Source organism: Rhinoderma darwinii (assembly GCF_050947455.1).
Source record: "Rhinoderma darwinii isolate aRhiDar2 chromosome 2 unlocalized genomic scaffold, aRhiDar2.hap1 SUPER_2_unloc_4, whole genome shotgun sequence".
Classification (NCBI taxonomy): Eukaryota; Metazoa; Chordata; class Amphibia; order Anura; family Rhinodermatidae; genus Rhinoderma; species Rhinoderma darwinii.
The window spans coordinates 559022-579310 of record NW_027461707.1 but is presented as its reverse complement, the minus strand read 5'-3'; the positions used below and the strand labels follow the sequence as shown (position 1 = coordinate 579310).

Below are 20289 nucleotides of genomic sequence, written 5' to 3'. Positions count from 1 at the left end.
TCTTCCCGTTCCTGTCATTTGATCCCACTCTGCTCTGCCGAATGGCTGGGACTGCTGATAGCAGGGAGGGGGGATATGTGACAAGCTACTATCTAGCCCCTGACCGGCACTTTGGAAGATCGGTACGTGGGCCTTATCTGGTTCAGTGCTACAAGGCAGAGGCGTAGCTAGCAGGGGGTGGTGGCCCCTGACCCACTAAGATGGTGGGGCCCAGGGGTGGGCTGCGATGGTCCCCCAGCTGTGGCATGTCTCGGTTTCAACTGTGTCTGTGTCCTCAGGACATAGATACAGTTGAAACCAATGGTGGAGTAGGGAGCCATCAGCTCCCTGCTCCAGCATTCACTGTGTAACTCCAACCGTGAACGGCTCCACAGAGACAGGCGCGATGTAGTGACGGAGCAGAGGGAACGCCTCCACTCGTCGTGGGTACGAGTTTAGGTGAGTATTTATTTTATTATTTTTATTAGGATCTCTAGGGGCATTATACTGTCTGTGGGGGCATCTATGTGGGGATTACACTGTGGGGGCAGCTATGTGGGCATTACACTGTGGGGGCAGCTATGGAGGCATTATACTGTGGGGGGCAATGATGGGGGCATTATACTGTGGGGGCAGCTATGGGGGCATTATACTGTGGGGGGCAGCGATGTGGGCATTATACTGTGGGGGGCAGCGATGGGGGCATTATACTGTGGGGGGCAGCTATGGAGGCATTATACTGTGGGGGGCAATGATGGGGGCATTATACTGTGGGGGGCAGCTATGGGGGCATTATACTGTGGGGGGCAGCTATGGGGGCATTATACTGTGGAGGGCAGCTATGGGGGCATTATACTGTGTGGGGCAGCTATGTGGGCATTATACTGTGTGGAGGCAGCGATGGGGGCATTATACTGTGGGGGCAGCGATGGGGGCATTATACTGTGGGGGCAGCTATGGGGGCATTATACTGTGGGCGCAGCTATGGGGCATTATACTGTGGGGGCAGCTATGGGGGCATTATACTGTGGGCGCAGCTATGGGGGCATTATACTGTGGGGGCAGCTATGGGGGCATTATACTGTGGGGGCAGCTATGGGGGCATTATACTGTGGGCGCAGCTATGGGGGCATTATACTGTGGGCACAGCTATGGGGGCATTATACTGTGGGGGCAGCTATGGGGGCATTATACTGTGGGCGCAGCTATGGGGGCATTATAATGTGGGGGCAGCTATGGGGGCATTATACTGTGTAGAGGCAGCTATGGGGGCATTATACTGTGGTGGCAGCTATGGGGGCATTATACTGTGGGGGGCAGCGATGGGAGCATTATACTGTGGAGGGCAGCGATGGGGGCATTATACTGTGGGAGGCAGCTATGGGGGCATTATACTGTGGAGGGCAGCGATGGGGGCATTATACTGTGGGAGGCAGCTATGGGGGCATTATACTGTGGAGGGCAGCGATGGGGGCATTATACTGTGGGAGGCAGCTATGGGGGCATTATACTGTGGAGGGCAGCGATGGGGGCATTATACTGTGTGGGGCAGCTATGGGGCATTATACTGTCTGGGGCAGCTATGGGGGCATTATACTGTGTGGGGCAGCTATGGGGGCATTATACTGTGTGGGGCAGCTATGGGGGCATTATACTGTGTGGGGCAGCTATGGGGGCATTATATTGTGTGGGCGTCACTACACCATGAATGTAAGTTACGTAAAGTATAGAAGTTACGGACGCAGCGTGGCAGATAAGGACGCGGTGCGGCTCGCTACGCTGCGCTGTTTCCGTGACACCCATTCACTTCTATGGAAGTTACAGAAACAGAGTTGCACAGAGAACTACGCGGTCTACGTAAGCCGGACCCCGCCGGATGCGCCTCTGCAGTTGTAAACATGCGTTGGGGGCCCATGGGGTAGGGGGCCACTCAGATGTGTTCACCTCCCTCTGCTACTGTACCGTTCCCAGTGTGGGCCGGTGATACATCTGCTACAGAATGAATAATGAAACCTCCGGAGATACATGAGCGACTGAGAGTCAATATTAAACCGCACTTTCACATAAACTCCAGGAATATCAGGACTAAAAAAAGGAAAAGTGATGTCAACTATTAAACTCCGCGAGCGCTGCGGGACTTGTCGTATACATGATTCACTCTTTATTATAACATTATATCACTATTGCTATTTAAAGGGACATGATACAAATAAATGTGAGCACGGATATAAACAGAACACTGCCCCCTGTGGTCAAATCAAAGTGAATGACCTACTGCACTCTTTCAATATATGTATTGAGCTGTTCTGAGTTATCTTGGTCTATTTCAGATACTGGGTGACAACCACTTATAGCCATCATGTCCATAGGGATAGTCACTCAACTTTCCATAGATCCAGAATGGCATACAAATCTACAATAGTTTATGGAATTATTTTTTTCATCCAAATCTCTGCTCACTGTCCCTCTGCCCGGCCTGTGTAGTTGCCGGTCTTCACTGTAGTTAAGAAATTCTATTCATGAACCAGGAGGCTCAGGATGAATAGAAGTTTAAGACAGAGGACACAAAACCTGGGCGTTGCACATACCACATAACTGCAGGATCTTCTGGTCTAGATCGTCATAACTTTCATTCTCAACAGGTTCTAGTTTGACTAAAGATTTTTCTGAAGAGCCCGTTGACAGACTGACTTGGGGCCATGGCTGTAATTTCTGAATCGCCAGCACCCGTTTACACGCCACCGCCATCTGTGAAACACAATACAGGAATGGTCGTTACTATCATCGTAAAGTTAAATAATAAAAATGATTTCAGTCTGGAGTCTCTGCTAAGGGGAGGTCACTGCATATAGATAAATTATTGTGTTCAATAGGAGCTGAATAAATCCATATGTAGTGAGCTCCCCCTAGTGGTGGCTGCAGGCAGCAGAATGTAATCATGTAACTCTATGGGAGCTGAATAAATCCATATGTAGTGAGCTCCTCCTAGTGGTGACTGCAGGCAGCAGAATGTTATCATGTAACTCTATGGGAGCTGTATATATCTATATATCTGTATGTAGTGAGCTCCCCCTAGTGGTGGCTGCAGGCAGCAGAATGTTATCCTGTAACTCTGTGGGAGCTGTGTATATCTGTATGAAGTGAGATCCCCCTAGTGGTGACTGCAGGCAGCAGAATGTTATAATGTAACTCTATTGGAGTTGTATATATCTGCGTGAAGTGAGATCCCCCTAGTGGTGACTGCAAGCAGAAGAATGTTATCATGTAACTCTATGGGAGCTGTATATATCTATATATCTGTATGTAGTGAGCTCCCCCTAGTGGTGGCTGCAGGCAGCAGAATGTTATCCTGTTACTCTGTGGGAGCTGTATATATCTGTATGTAGTGAGATCCCCCTAGTGGTGACTGCAGGCAGCAGAATGTTATAATGTAACTCTATTGGAGTTGTATATATCTGCGTGAAGTGAGATCCCCCTAGTGGTGACTGCAGGCAGAAGAATGTTATCATGTAACTCTATAGGAGCTGTATATATCTGTATGTAGTGAGCTCCTCCTAGTGGTGACTGCAGGCAGCAGAATGTTATCATGTAACTCTATGGGAGCTGTATATATCTGTATGTAGTGAGCTCCCTCTAGTGGTGGCTGCAGGCAGCAGAATGTTATCATGTAACTCTATGGGAGCTGTATATATCTATATATCTGTATGTAGTGAGCTCCCCCTAGTGGTGGCTGCAGGCAGCAGAATGTTATCCTGTAACTCTGTGGGAGCTGTATATAGCTGTATGTAGTGAGCTCCTCCTAGTGGTGACTGCAGGCAGCAGAATGTTATCATGTAACTCTATGGGAGCTGTATATATCTGTATGTAGTGAGCTCCCCCTAGTGGTGACTGCAGGCAGCAGAATGTTATTATGTAACTCTATGGGAGCTGTATATATCTAAATATCTGTATGTAGCGAGCTCCCCCTAGTGGTGACTGCAGGCAGCAGTGTGTTATTATGTAACTCTATGGGAGCTGTATATATCTGTATGTAGTGAGCTCCCCCCTAGTGGTGGCTGCAGGCAGCAGTGTGTTATTATGTAACTCTATGGGAGCTGTATATATCTGTATGTAGTGAACTCCCCCTAGTGGTGACTGCAGGCAGCAGTATGTTATCATGTAACTCTGTGGGAGCTGTATATATCTGTATGTAGTGAGCTCCCCTAGTGGTGGCTGCAAGCAGCAGTATGTTATCATGTAACTCTATGGGAGCTGTATATATCTGCATGTAGTGAGCCCCCTCTAGTGGTGGCTGTAGGCAGCAGAATGTTATCATGTAATTCTATGGGAGCTGTATATATCTGTATGTAGTGAGCTCCCCCCTAGTGGTGGCTGCAGGCAGCAGTGTGTTATCATGTAACTCTATGGGAGCTGTATATATCTGTATGTACTGAGATCCCCTAGTGGTGGCTGCAGGCAGCAGAATGTTATTATGTAACTCTATGGGAGCTGTATATATCTGCATGTAGTGAGCTCCCTCTAGTGGTGGCTGTAGGCAGCAGAATGTTATCATGTAATTCTATGGGAGCTGTATATATCTGTATGTAGTGAGCTCCCCTCTAGTGGTGGCTGCAGGCAGCAGAATCTTATTATGTAACTCTATGGGAGCTGTATATATCTGCATGTAGTGAGCTCCCTCTAGTGGTGGCTGTAGGCAGCAGAATGTTATCATGTAATTCTATGGGAGCTGTATATATCTGTATGTAGTGAGCTCCCCCCTAGTCGTGGCTGCAGGCAGCAGTGTGTTATCATGTAACTCTATGGGAGCTGTATATATCTGTATGTACTGAGATCCCCTAGTGGTGGCTGCAGGCAGCAGAATGTTATTATGTAACTCTATGGGAGCTGTATATATCTGCATGTAGTGAGCTCCCTCTAGTGGTGGCTGTAGGCAGCAGAATGTTATCATGTAATTCTATGGGAGCTGTATATATCTGTATGTAGTGAGCTCCCCTCTAGTGGTGGCTGCAGGCAGCAGAATCTTATTATGTAACTCTATGGGAGCTGTATATATCGGCATGTAGTGAGCTCCCTCTAGTGGTGGCTGTAGGCAGCAGAATGTTATCATGTAATTCTATGGGAGCTGTATATATCTGTATGTAGTGAGCTCCCCTCTAGTGGTGGTTGCAGGCAGCAGAATCTTATTATGTAACTCTATGGGAGCTGTATATATCTGTATGTAGTGAGCTCCCCCTAGTGGTGGCTGCAGGCAGTAGAATGTTATCATGTAATTCTATGGGAGCTGTATATATCTGTATGTAGTGAGCTCCCCCTAGTGGTGGCTGCAGGCAGCAGAATGTTATCATGTAATTCTATGGGAGCTGTATATATCTGTATGTAGTGAGCTCCCCCCTAGTGGTGGCTGCAGGCAGCAGTGTGTTATTATGTAACTCTATGGGAGCTGTATATATCTGTATGTAGTGAGCTCCCTCTAGTGGTGACTGCAGGCAGCAGTGTGTTATTATGTAACTCTATGGGAGCTGTATATATCTGTATGTAGTGAGCTCCCCCCTAGTGGTGGCTGCAGGCAGCAGTGTGTTATTATGTAACTCTATGGGAGCTGTATATATCTGTATGTAGTGAGCTCCCCCCTAGTGGTGGCTGCAGGCAGCAGTGTGTTATTATGTAACTCTATGGGAGCTGTATATATCTGTATGTAGTGAGCTCCCCCCTAGTGGTGGCTGCAGGCAGCAGTGTGTTATTATGTAACTCTATGGGAGCTGTATATATCTGTATCTAGTGAGCTCCCCCCTAGTGGTGGCTGCAGGCAGCAGTGTGTTATTATGTAACTCTATGGGAGCTGTATATATCTATGTAGTGAGCTCTCCCTAGTGGTGACTGCAGAAAGCAGAATGTCATGATGGAACTCTAAGGCTGGGTTCACATGACCTATTTTCAGACGGAATGGAGGTGAAAAACGCAGCGAAAACCCGAGTTGCTCAAAAAACGTCTGAAAATCAGGGGCTGTTTTCACTTGAAAACAGCTCCGGATTTTGTTAATCGTGTGAACATACCCTTAACAAATGTCATTAATTAGCAGAGAATGTTATGTTTGATGTTAGATTAGTTTGTTGCTTCTCAAGTAAAAGTAGTTCTGCTGCTGTTCTTTGTAAATAAAGTGGGTGGGGGGGGGGGGTCTTGACTTTGCTTTGGGACCTCCTGAATTCTAGTTCTACCCCTCATACAGGATCTGGGGTTGTTGAGCTGCATAAGTAGGCAGATTTGAATTTCAGGACTCTAAGGGCTGGGGGAGGGGGTCACACCGCTTTCCGAGAAACAAATATTACAAGAAAAGGGCCGGACAGAACTCAAGAATTGAGGAATTTATGATTTTGGGGGGCAATGCTGTTTATATGCATTATGCCAGTTTCACGTTTTAGTTTTTTTGGGGGGAGCGGGGTTAAATAATGTGTTCTACTGTGATTCATTGTTGCTAGACAATAAAACATGAAAGAGGGGGGGGGGGTGAATACTTTTCATTTGATTGTAAAGAAATAAAGACGTTTCCTTGAAGAATTTAAAAGTTCCACAAAACTCTGTAACAAGAAACTTACAAATGAAGTAAAAAAAAGTCCAATATAATCAGCGCAAAAACTGTAGACAAATCTCCGTCCACCGGATACCGCGGCTGAAATTACAGTGTTTTCTATCGGAGAGGTGGCAGATAAGAGAAAAACCGCTCAATCCCTCATTATAAATACAGCCCATCTCTCTACGGCGCAGAGTACCTGAGGGGGGATGGGCTGCGCTTATCAGATAGCCGAAGACTGTAGACAAGTTCCCTCATCCTCCCGCTCCTCCGCTCATTTGATTAACCTGTCAATCTGCTTTGTTGCAGGAGAAATGATTAACTTTAATCTGAAGAATTTTTAATTTCTCCCTTGCTGCTCATCAGATAGATTTGGGAAGCAGGTGGGTGGGGGGTAAGAAACAATTAGACCATTCAAAGACCCAAAATTAAAAAAAGGTAAAGAATATGTTGAAACTGGGACAAAGTATCTATTCAAGGGTATTGTATCGCTATAACTAAGCTTAAAGGGACAGTACTAATCATTTCCTGACCAGATGTACATTATAGTGTTAATGGTGCTGGTTAAAACGTGATATCAGCCATTTCTGGGGGACGCTTTTTTCCTAAGTTATTACAATTTAAAGATCAATGTTTTGTCTGGCTCAGCTGGGGGCGCTGTTGTATTGGATTCTATGGAAACAATGAATGAACAGCACACCACTAGTCATTTCCGGAGAGAAACATCTCACAGCCTTGACAGATCTTAACATTGTATAAGTAATAATGAAAAAGCAGTACTTTCCCTTTAAGGCGGGATACACATTACTGTAGAAAATGTATTTTTGGGGTTCTACTTGATCCAAGTTTAATGTAACCAATTCCTTGTTAGGATCTAATATCCAACAAATTGGCTGAATTAATGGTGACAGCCACTCTCTGTTTCTCTTCAAATAGACGTTGTCACAGCCCCGCCCCTTTCATTGAGCATGCGCAAGACAAGGTAACCACATTTTTGAGGTGTAAGCTCAGAACCCAAAGATAATGTGCGCCCACTTTCTAGGACATACGACACAATAGATATTGGTCTGAAAACCCTACATTGCCCAGTCACGACTTACGTGTCTCTCCAGTGCTCGCAGGTTCTGTTCATCGTAATCTCTCAGCTGACTACAGTGCATCTAAAATACAAGGAGGAAATAATTATACCGATATTTACACATCATGTGGCGGAAAACGCCTCCAAAACACAAGAAGGAATAAGCGCTAAAAATGGCACGAAAACAGAAACCGCAATACCAAGTGTATTATTGTACTCAAGATGGTGAAGAACAACGGTCCAAGAATAATACGTGAGAGAGACCGGTCCTGACTTTACTGAAGGCGCAAAAAACGACCCATCCGTATGTACCTGACAGTTCTGTAAATGGGATAAACTCACACCTGTCCATAAAAACGAAGATAAATGTAAACTAAAAACCAAAAACTTCACATAATAAAAAAAATAAACCTGATCCTCAACACTTGTCACAGAAAGAAGTCAAAATGTATCACTTCATAATAGAAATTATATCCTACCACATAGGAGAAGTATTAGGGCACGTTCACACCTGGCAGAATTTTTCCGCTGCAAATGTTGGTGCAGATTTGGGGCAATTACACAACGAATCTGCAGCAACATTTGCATATTTGACAGGTAATTCAGACGTTGCAGAAAACACAGCGGACTTGCCACAGATTTCAGTTTTCGATTGCAAAGGCTGAAATCCGCAGTGAAATTCCGCTTCTTCTCCACAACAGACAGTGCATGCTGGGAGGGAAAATTCCGCACCGCAGCCTGATTTCCACACAGTTATTTTCTGCAACGTCTAAACTAAGTTTCAAAAAAATGTATAGAAAGAAATGTAAAAAACGGCCGCAGGAGAATTCCACTGCAATTCAGGCACGTCTGGCCGTGCCCTTATAGTAGTTATATTCTTGTATATAGGAGCAGTATTATAGTAGTTATATTCTTGTATATAGGGGCAGTATTATAGTAGTTATATTCTTGTATATAGGAGCAGTATTATAGTAGTTATATTCTTGTATATAGGAGCAGTATTATAGTAGTTATATTCTTGTATATAGGAGCAGTATTATAGTAGTTATATTCTTGTATATAGGAGCAGTATTATAGTAGTTATATTCTTGTATATAGGAGCAGTATTATAGTAGTTATATTCTTGTATATAGGAGCAGTATTATAGTAGTTATATTCTTGTATATAGGGGCAGTATTATAGTAGTTATATTCTTGTATATAGGAGCAGTATTATAGTGGTTATATTCTTGTATATAGGGGCAGTATTATAGTAGTTATATTCTTGTATATAGGAGCAGTATTATAGTAGTTATATTCTTGTATATAGGGGGCAGTATTATAGTAGTTATATTCTTGTATATAGGGGTAGTATTATAGTAGTTATATTCTTGTATATAGGGGCAGTATTATAGTAGTTATATTCTTGTATATAGGAGCAGTATTATAGTAGTTATATTCTTGTATATAGGAGGCAGTATTATAGTAGTTATATTCTTGTATATAGGGGCAGTATTATAGTAGTTATATTCTTGTATATAGGGGGCAGTATTATAGTAGTTATATTCTTGTATATAGGGAGCAGTATTATAGTAGTTATGTTCTTGTATATAGGGGGCAGTATTATAGTAGTTATATTCTTGTATATAGGAGCAGTATTATAGTAGTTATATTCTTGTATATAGGGGCAGTATTATAGTAGTTATATTCTTGTATATAGGAGCAGTATTATAGTAGTTATATTCTTGTATATAGGGGCAGTATTATAGTAGTTATATTCTTGTATATAGGAGGCAGTATTATAGTAGTTATATTCTTGTATATAGGGGCAGTAGTATAGTAGTTATGTTCCTGTATATAGGAGCAGTATTATAGTAGTTATATTCTTGTATATAGGAGCAGTATTATAGTGGTTATATTCTTGTATATAGGGGGCAGTATTATAGTAGTTATATTCTTGTATATAGGGAGCAGTATTATAGTAGTTATATTCTTGTATATAGGGAGCAGTATTATAGTGGTTATATTCTTGTATATAGGAGTCAGTATTATAGTAGTTATATTCTTGTATATAGGGGGCAGTATTATAGTAGTTATATTCTTGTATATAGGGGCAGTATTATAGTAGTTATATTCTTGTATATAGGGGCAGTATTATAGTAGTTATATTCTTGTATATAGGGGCAGTATTATAGTAGTTATATTCTTGTACATAGGGGGCAGTATTATAGTAGTTATATTCTTGTATATAGGAGCAGTATTATAGTAGTTATGTTCTTGTATATAGGGGGCAGTATTATAGTAGTTATATTCTTGTGTATATAGGAGCAGTATTATAGTAGTTATATTCTTGTATATAGGGGCAGTATTATAGTAGTTATATTCTTGTATATAGGAGGCAGTATTATAGTAGTTATATTCTTGTATATAGGGGCAGTAGTATAGTAGTTATGTTCCTGTATATAGGAGCAGTATTATAGTAGTTATATTCTTGTATATAGGAGCAGTATTATAGTGGTTATATTCTTGTATATAGGGGGCAGTATTATAGTAGTTATATTCTTGTATATAGGGAGCAGTATTATAGTAGTTATATTCTTGTATATAGGGAGCAGTATTATAGTAGTTATGTTCTTGTATATAGGGGGCAGTATTATAGTAGTTATATTCTTGTATATAGGAGGCAGTATTATAGTAGTTATATTCTTGTATATAGGGAGCAGTATTATAGTAGTTATATTCTTGTATATAGGGGCAGTATTATAGTAGTTATATTCTTGTATATAGGAGGCAGTATTATAGTAGTTATATTCTTGTATATAGGGGCAGTATTATAGTAGTTATATTCTTGTACATAGGGGGCAGTATTATAGTAGTTATATTCTTGTATATAGGAGCAGTATTATAGTAGTTATGTTCTTGTATATAGGGGCAGTATTATAGTAGTTATATTCTTGTATATAGGAGGCAGTATTATAGTAGTTATATTCTTGTATATAGGAGCAGTATTATAGTGGTTATATTCTTGTATATAGGGGCAGTATTATAGTAGTTATATTCTTGTACATAGGGGGCAGTATTATAGTAGTTATATTCTTGTATATAGGAGCAGTATTATAGTAGTTATATTCTTGTATATAAGGAGCAGTATTATAGTAGTTATATTCTTGTATATAGGAGCAGTATTATAGTAGTTATGTTCTTGTATATAGGAGGCAGTATTATAGTAGTTATATTCTTGTATATAGGAGCAGTATTATAGTAGTTATATTCTTGTATATAGGGAGCAGTATTATAGTAGTTATATTCTTGTATATAATGGCAGTATTATAGTAGTTATATTCTTGTATATAGGAGCAGTATTATAGTAGTTATATTCTTGTATATAGGAGCAGTATTATAGTAGTTATATTCTTGTATATAGGGAGCAGTATTTTAGTAGTTATATTCTTGTATATAGGGGGCAGTATTATAGTAGTTATATTCTTGTATATAGGAGCAGTATTATAGTGGTTATATTCCTGTATATAGGGGGCAGTATTATAGTAGTTATATTCTTGTATATAGGGAGCAGTATTATAGTAGTTATATTCTTGTATATAGGGAGCAGTATTATAGTGGTTATATTCTTGTATATAGGGGGCAGTATTATAGTAGTTATACTCTTGTATATAGGGAGCAGTATTATAGTGGTTATATTCTTGTATATAGGAGCAGTATTATAGTAGTTATATTCTTGTATATAGGGGCAGTATTATAGTAGTTATATTCTTGTATATAGAGGGTAGTATTATAGTAGTTATATTCTTGTATATAGGAGGCAGTATTATAGTAGTTATATTCTTGTATATAGGGGCAGTATTATAGTAGTTATATTCTTGTATATAGGAGGCAGTATTATAGTAGTTATATTCTTGTATATAGGTGGCAGTATTATAGTAGTTCTATTCTTGTATATAGGGGCAGTATTATAGTAGTTCTATTCTTGTATATAGGGGGCAGTATTATAGTAGTTATATTCTTGTATATAGGGGCAGTATTATAGTAGTTATATTCTTGTATATAGGAGGCAGTATTATAGTAGTTATATTCTTGTATATAGGGGCAGTATTATAGTAGTTATATTCTTGTATATAGGAGGCAGTATTATAGTAGTTATATTCTTGTATATAGAGGGCAGTATTATAGTAGTTATATTCTTGTGTATAGGGGCAGTATTATAGTAGTTATATTCTTGTATATAGGAGGCAGTATTATAGTAGTTATATTCTTGTATATAGAGGGCAGTATTATAGTAGTTATATTCTTGTATATAGGGGGCAGTATTATAGTAGTTATATTCTTGTATATAGGAGCAGTGTTATAGTAGTTATATTCTTGTACATAGGAGCAGTATTATAGTAGTTATATTCTTGTACATAGGGGCAGTATTCTAGTAGTTATATTCTTGTATATAGGAGGCAGTATTATAGTAGTTATATTCTTGTATATAGGAGGCAGTATTATAGTAGTTATATTCTTGTATATAGGAGCAGTATTATAGTAGTTATATTCTTGTATATAGGAGCAGTATTATAGTAGTTATATTCCTGTATATAGGGGCAGTATTATAGTAGTTATATTCTTGTATATAGGGAGCAGTATTAGGCTGGGTTCACACGTGGCGGAATTTCACTTAAATTCCGCTGCGGACACTCCGCAGCGTTAATCCGCAGCGGAGCCGTTTCTCCATTGACTTTCACTTTAATTTAGCAGTGTTCGTTTAGACGATGCGTAAAATTCCGCTGCGGAGCATAGGCTGCGGAGCGGAATTTGGTGTCCGCAGCATGCTCTGTCTGTTGCGGAGCAGTGGCGGACTCATGGCGGAATTTCTCCATTGACTTCAATGGAGATTCTAATTTCCGCAATGAAGTCCGCAGCTGTCATGCACATGTTATGTGTGCTGCGGATGCGTCTTGCTTTTTTAACTTGACATTTCTTCATTCTGGCTGGACCTATGTATTTCTAGGTCTACAGCCAGACTGAGGAAGTCAATGGGGCTCCCGTAATGACGGGAGCGTTGCTAGGAGACGTCTGTAAATAGTCACTGTCCAGGGTGCTGAAAGAGTTAAGCGATCGGCAGTAACTGTTTCTGCACCCGGGACAGTGACTACCGATCACAATATAGAGCAACCTGTCAAAAAAATATAAGTTCATACTTACCGAGAACTCCCTGCTTCTGTCTCCAGTCCGGCTTCCCAGGATGACGTTTCAGTCTAAGTGACGGCTGCAGCCAATCACAGGCCAAGCACAGGCTGCAGCGGTCACATGGACTGGCGCGTCATCCAGGGAGGTCGGGCTGGATGCCGAAAGAGGGACGCGTCACCAAGACAACGGCCGGTAAGTATGAAAATCGTTTACTTTCACTAGGGAAAGTGCTGTCCCTTCTCTCTATCCTGCACTGAATAGGGAGAAGGGAAGCACTTTTCCCGCAGTCCGCAGCAGCTAGTCCGCATCAATGTACTGCACATTTTGTGCAGATCCGCAGCAGAATCTGCAACGCAGATTCTGTGCGGCATTGATGCGGACAGTTGCGGAGGAAATCCGCCACGTGTGGTCATGCCCTTATAGTAGTTATATTCTTGTATATAGGGAGCAGTATTATAGTAGTTATATTCTTGTATATAGGGGGCAGTATTATAGTAGTTATATTCTTGTATATAGGAGCAGTGTTATAGTAGATATATTCTTGTATATAGGGGGCAGTATTATAGTAGTTATATTCTTGTATATAGGAGCAGTGTTATAGTAGTTATATTCTTGTATATAGGGGGCAGTATTATAGTAGTTATATTCTTGTATATAGGAGCAGTGTTATAGTAGATATATTCTTGTATATAGGGGGCAGTATTATAGTAGTTATATTCTTGTATATAGTGGGCAGTATTATAGTAGTTATATTCTTGTATATAGGGGCAGTATTATAGTAGTTATATTCTTGTATATAGAGGGCAGTATTATAGTAGTTATATTCTTGTATATAGGGGCAGTATTATAGTAGTTATATTATTGTATATAGGAGCAGTATTATAGTAGTTATATTCTTGTATATAGGGGCAGTATTATAGTAGTTATATTCTTGTATATAGGGGGCAGTATTATAGTAGTTATATTCTTGTATATAGGGGCAGTATTATAGTAGTTATATTCTTGTATATAGGGGCAGTATTATAGTAGTTATATTCTTGTATATATAGGAGGCAGTATTATAGTAGTTATATTCTTGAATATAGGGGGCAGTATTATAGTAGTTATATTCTTGTATATAGGAGCAGTATTATAGTAGTTATATTCTTGTATATAGGGGCAGTATTATAGTAATATTCTTGAATATAGGGGCAGTATTATAGCAGTTATATTCTTATATAGGAGCAGTATTATAGTAGTTATATTCTTGTATATAGGGGGCAGTATTATAGTAGTTATATTTTTGTATATAGGGGACAGGATTATAGTAGTTATATTCTTGTATATAGGAGCAGTATTATAGTAGTTATATTCTTGTATATAGGGGGCAGTATTATAGTAGTTATATTCTTATATCAAGGGGGCAGTATTATAGTAGGTATATTCTTGTATATAGGGGCAGTATTATAGTAGTTATATTCTTGTATATAGGAGCAGTATTATAGTAGTTATATTCTTGTATATAGGAGCAGTATTATAGTAGTTATATTCTTGTATATAGGGGGCAGTATTATAGTAGTTATATTCTTATATCAAGGGGGCAGTATTATAATAGTAATATTCTTGTATATAGAGGGCAGCATTATAGTAGTTATATTCTTGTATAAAGGGGCAGCATTATAGTAGTTATAGTCTTGCATATAGGGGGCAGTATCATAGTAGTTATATTCTTGTATATAGGGGCAGTATTATAGTAGTTATATTCTTGTATATAGGGGGCAGTATTATAGTAGTTATATTCTTGTATATAGGAGCAGTATTATAGTGGTTATATTCTTGTATATAGGAGCAGTATTATAGTAGTTATATTCTTGTATATAGGAGGCAGTATTATAGTAGTTATATTCTTGTATATAGGGGCAGTATTATAGTAGGTATATTCTTGTATATAGGGGCAGTATTATAGTAGTTATATTCTTGTATATAGGGGGCAGTATTATAGTAGTTATATTCTTATATCAAGGGGGCAGTATTATAGTAGTTATATTCTTGTATATAGGGGGCAGTATTAGGCTGGGTTCACACGTGGCGGAATTTCACTTAAATTCCGCTGCGGACACTCCGCAGCGTTAATCCGCAGCGGTGCCGTTTGTCCATTGACTTACACTTTAATTTAGCAGTGTTCGTTTAGACGAGGCGTAAAATTCCGCTGCGGAGCATAGGCTGCGGAGCGGAATTTGGTGTCCGCAGCATGCTCTGTCTGTTGCGGAGCAGTGGCGGACTCATGGCGGAATTTCTCCATTGACTTCAATGGAGAGTCAAAATTCCGCAATGAAGTCCGCAGATATTATGTGTGCTGCGGAGCGTATTGGTTTTACTACCATGACATTTCTTCATTCTGGCTGGACCTATGTATTTCTAGGTCTACAGCCAGACTGAGGAAGTCAATGGGGCTCCCGTAATGACAGGAGCGTTGCTAGGAGACGTCTGTAAATAGTCACTGTCCAGGGTGCTGAAAGAGTTAAGCGATCGGCAGTAACTGTTTCTGCACCCGGGACAGTGACTACCGATCTCAATATACATGTATCTGTAAAAAAAACATATAAGTTCATACTTACCGAGAACTCCCTGCTTCTGTCTCCAGTCCGGCCTCCCAGGATGACGTTTCAGTGTAAGTGACGGCTGCAGCCAATCACAGGCCAAGCACAGGCTGCAGCGGTCACATGGACTGGCGCGTCATCCAGGGAGGTCGGGCTGGATGCCGAAAGAGGGACGCGTCACCAAGACAACGGCCGGTAAGTATGAAAATCGTTTACTTTCACTAGGGAAAGTGCTGTCCCTTCTCTCTATCCTGCACTGATAGGGAGAAGGGAAGCACTTTTCCCGCAGTCCGCAGCAGCTAGTCCGCATCAATGTACTGCACATTTTGTGCAGATCCGCAGCAGAATCTGCAACGCAGATTCTGTGCGGCATTGATGCGGACAGTTGCGGAGGAAATCCGCCACGTGTGGTCATGCCCTTATAGTAGTTATATTCTTGTATATAGGGGGCAGTATTATAGTAGTTATATTCTTGTATATATGAGGCAGTATTATAGTAGATATATTCTTGTATATAGGGGGCAGTATTATAGTAGTTATATTCTTGTATATAGGAGCAGTATTATAATAGTTATATTCTTGTATATAGGAGCAGTATTATAATAGTTATATTCTTGTATATAGGAGCAGTATTATAGTGGTTATATTCTTGTATATAGGGGGCAGTATTATAGTAGTTATATTCTTGTATATAGGAGCAGTATTATAATAGTTATATTCTTGTATATAGGAGCAGTATTATAGTGGTTATATTCTTGTATATAGGGGGCAGTATTATAGTAGTTATATTCTTGTATATTAGGGGCAGTATTACAGTAGTTATATTCTTGTATATAGAGGGCAGTATTATAGTAGGTATATTCTTGTATATAGGAGCAGTATTATAGTAGTTATATTCTTGTATATAGGAGGCAGTATTATAGTAGTTATATTCTTGTATATAGGAGCAGTATTATAGTAGTTATATTCTTGTATATAGGAGCAGTATTATAGTAGTTATATTCTTGTATATAGGGGGCAGTATTATAGTAGTTATATTCTTGTATATAGGGCGCAGTATTATAGTAGTTATATTCTTGTATATAGGGGGCAGTATTATAGTAGTTATATTCTTGTATATAGGGGGCAGTATTATAGTAGTTATATTCTTGTATATAGGTGCAGTATTATAGTCGTTATATTCTTGTATATAGGTGCAGTATTATAGTCGTTATATTCTTGTATATAGGTGCAGTATTATAGTAGTTATATTCTTGTATATAGGTGCAGTATTATAGTCGTTATATTCTTGTATATAGGGCGCAGTATTATAGTAGTTATATTCTTGTATATAGGGCGCAGTATTATAGTAGTTATATTCTTGTATATAGGGGGCAGTATTATAGTAGTTATATTCTTGTATATAGGGGCAGTATTATAGTAGTTATATTCTTGTATATAGGGGCAGTATTATAGTAGTTATATTCTTGTATATAGGGGGCAGTATTATAGTAGTTATATTCTTGTATATAGGAGGCAGTATTATAGTAGGTATATTCTTGTATATAGGAGCAGTATTATAGTAGTTATATTCTTGTATATAGGAGCAGTATTATAGTAGTTATATTCTTGTATATAGGGGGCAGTATTATAGTAGTTATATTCTTGTATATAGGGGGCAGTATTATAGTAGTTATATTCTTGTATATAGGGGGCAGTATTATAGTAGTAATATTCTTGTATATAGGGGCAGTATTATAGTAGTTATATTCTTGTATATAGGGTGCAGTATTATAGTAGTTATATTCTTGTATATAGGGGGCAGTATTATAGTAGTTATATTCTTGTATATAGGGGCAGTATTATAGTAGTTATATTCTTGTATATAGGGGCAGTATTATAGTAGTTATATTCTTGTATATAGGGGGCAGTATTATAGTAGTTATATTCTTGTATATAGGAGGCAGTATTATAGTAGATATATTCTTGTATATAGGGGCAGTATTATAGTAGTTATATTCTTGTATATAGGAGCAGTATTATAGTAGATATATTCTTGTATATAGGGGGCAGTATTATAGTAGTTATATTCTTGTATATAGGAGGCAGTATTATAGTAGATATATTCTTGTATATAGGAGCAGTATTATAATATTTTTATTCCTGTGAAGAGTTGCCGTTCACTAGTGACTGGAGTTGCGTTGTAAATAAGGTAGAGTGCTGGAATTAAAAGACTGGATGTTTATAAGCAGCTCGTGGATTTCCAGGTACATCACTTTTCTAGAGGTAATTTCTGTAATGTTCTGACTGTATAACAGTTTCATTCTGAAAATTCATTACGAGTGATTAATTATAGAGTGGGAATCGTTTCTTGGAGTGAATGTTATTATACACCGGTTCCAAAATAGTCCTTGTAAGATTTGCCGCACAGTCGAGTCACATTCGTGTTAATAAAGTAGATGAATTGGATGAACGGTGACGGGCGCAGCGCCAGAGACGACCGTATTATTACCCGGTGATCATAAAACTCATATTTCAGTTGTAGCCGGGAGATGATGGGGGATTTGTTTTCTTTACAACAAGTTGCTCATTAAGAAGCTGCTTTCTGCGTTCTTCGTTCTGTGATTTATTTACACTGCATCTGATTTCTAACTGATCGGTAAATTGTGGGAATATTACAAAAACGTTTTATAGTGAAGGACCCGGAGAGAAAGACGAGATGGAGGCAGCACATGACACGGCCAGGCAATCATTACTAGTATCTTTACATGATTATAGTAGTTATATTCTTGTATATAGGGGGCAGTATTATAGTAGTTATATTATTGTATATAGCAGCAGTATTATAGTAGTTATATTCTTGTATATAGGAGCAGTATTATAGTAGTTATATTCTTGTACATAGGAGGCAGTATTATAGTAGTTATATTCTTGTATATAGGAGCAGTATTATAGTAGTTATATTCTTGTATATAGGGGGCAGTATTATATTAGTTATATTCTTGTATATGGGGGCAGTATTATAGTAGGTATATTCTTGTATATAGGGGCAGTATTATAGTAGTTATATTCTTGTATATAGGTGGCAGTATTATAGTAGTTATATTCTTGTATATAGGGGCAGTATTATAGTAGTTATATTCTTGTATATAGGAGCAGTATTATAGTAGTTATATTCTTGTATATAGGGGGCAGTATTATAGTAGTTATATTCTTGTATATAGGAGGCAGTATTATAGTAGTTATATTCTTGTATATAGGAGCAGTATTACAGTAGTTATATTCTTGTATATAGGAGCAGTATTATAATAGTTATATTCTTGTATATAACTACTATAATACTGCTCCAATATACAAGAATATAACTACTATAATACTACCCCTATATACAAGAATTTTACTACTATAATACTGCTCCTATATACAAGAATATAACTACTATAATACTGCTCCCTATATACAAGAATATAACTACTATAATACTGCTCCCTATATACAAGAATATTACTACTATAATACTGCTCCTATATACAAGAATATAACTACTATAATACTGCTCCTATATACAAGAATATAACTACTATAATACTACCCCTATATACAAGAATATAACTACTATAATACTACCCCTATATACAAGAATATAACTACTATAATACTGCTCCTATATAAGGGAATATAACTACTATAATACTGCTCCTATATACAAGAATATAACTACTATAATACTGCCCCCTATATACAAGAATATAACTACTATAATACTGCCCCTATATACAAGAATATAACTACTATAATACTGCCTCCTATATACAAGAATATAACGACTATAATACTGCTCCTATATACAAGAATATAACTACTATAATACTGCTCCTATATAGAAGAATATAACTACTATAATACTGCCCCTATATACAAGAATATAACTACTATAATACTGCTCCTATATACAAGAATATAACTACTATAATACTGCCACCTATATACAAGAATATAACTACTATAATACTGCCACCTATATACAAGAATATAACTACTATAATACTGCCCCTATATACAAGAATATAACTATTATAATACTGCTCCTATATACAAGAATATAACTACTATAATACTGCCTCCTATATACAAGAATATAACTACTATAATACTGCCCCCTATATACAAGAATATAACTACTATAATACTGCTCCTATATACAAGAATATAACTACTATAATACTGCCCCTATATACAAGAATATAACTACTATAATACTGCCACCTATATACAAGAATATAACTACTATAATACTGCCCCTATATACAAGAATATACCTACTATAATACTGCCCCCATATACAAGAATATAACTAATATAATACTGCCCCCTATATACAAGAATATAACTACTATAATACTGCTCCTATATACAAGAATATAACTACTATAATACTGCCTCCTATGTACAAGAATATAACTACTATAATACTGCTCCTATATACAAGAATATAACTACTATAATACTGCTGCTATATACAATAATATAACTACTATAATACTGCCCCCTATATACAAGAATATAACTACTATAATACTGCTCCTACATACAAGAATATAACTACTATAATACTGCCACCTATATACAAGAATATAACTACTATAATACTGCCCCTATATACAAGAATATACCTACTATAATACTGCCCCCATATACAAGAATATAACTAATATAATACTGCCCCCTATATACAAGAATATAACTACTATAATACTGCCCCTATATACAAGAATATAACTACTATAATACTGCCCACTATATACAAGAATATAACTACTATAATACTGCTCCTATATACAAGAATATAACTACTATAATACTGCTGCTATATACAATAATATAACTACTATAATACTGCCCCCTATATACAAGAATATAACTACTATAATACTGCTGCTA

The 20289-nt window shown here is 38.2% G+C and overlaps 1 protein-coding gene across 1 annotated transcript in view; it reads right to left on the bottom strand.

Annotated features, from left to right (window-relative positions):
• Positions 1-20289, bottom strand: part of LOC142677648 (cGMP-dependent 3',5'-cyclic phosphodiesterase-like) — a 464994-nt gene that overhangs the window by 55840 nt on the left and 388865 nt on the right. The window contains exons 8-9 of the mRNA XM_075847266.1: positions 7648-7707; positions 2568-2727 (exon numbers count right to left, since the gene is read on the bottom strand). Of these exons, the coding sequence (XP_075703381.1) occupies positions 2568-2727; positions 7648-7707 (220 nt within the window). The remainder of the gene's footprint in view (positions 1-2567; positions 2728-7647; positions 7708-20289) is intronic.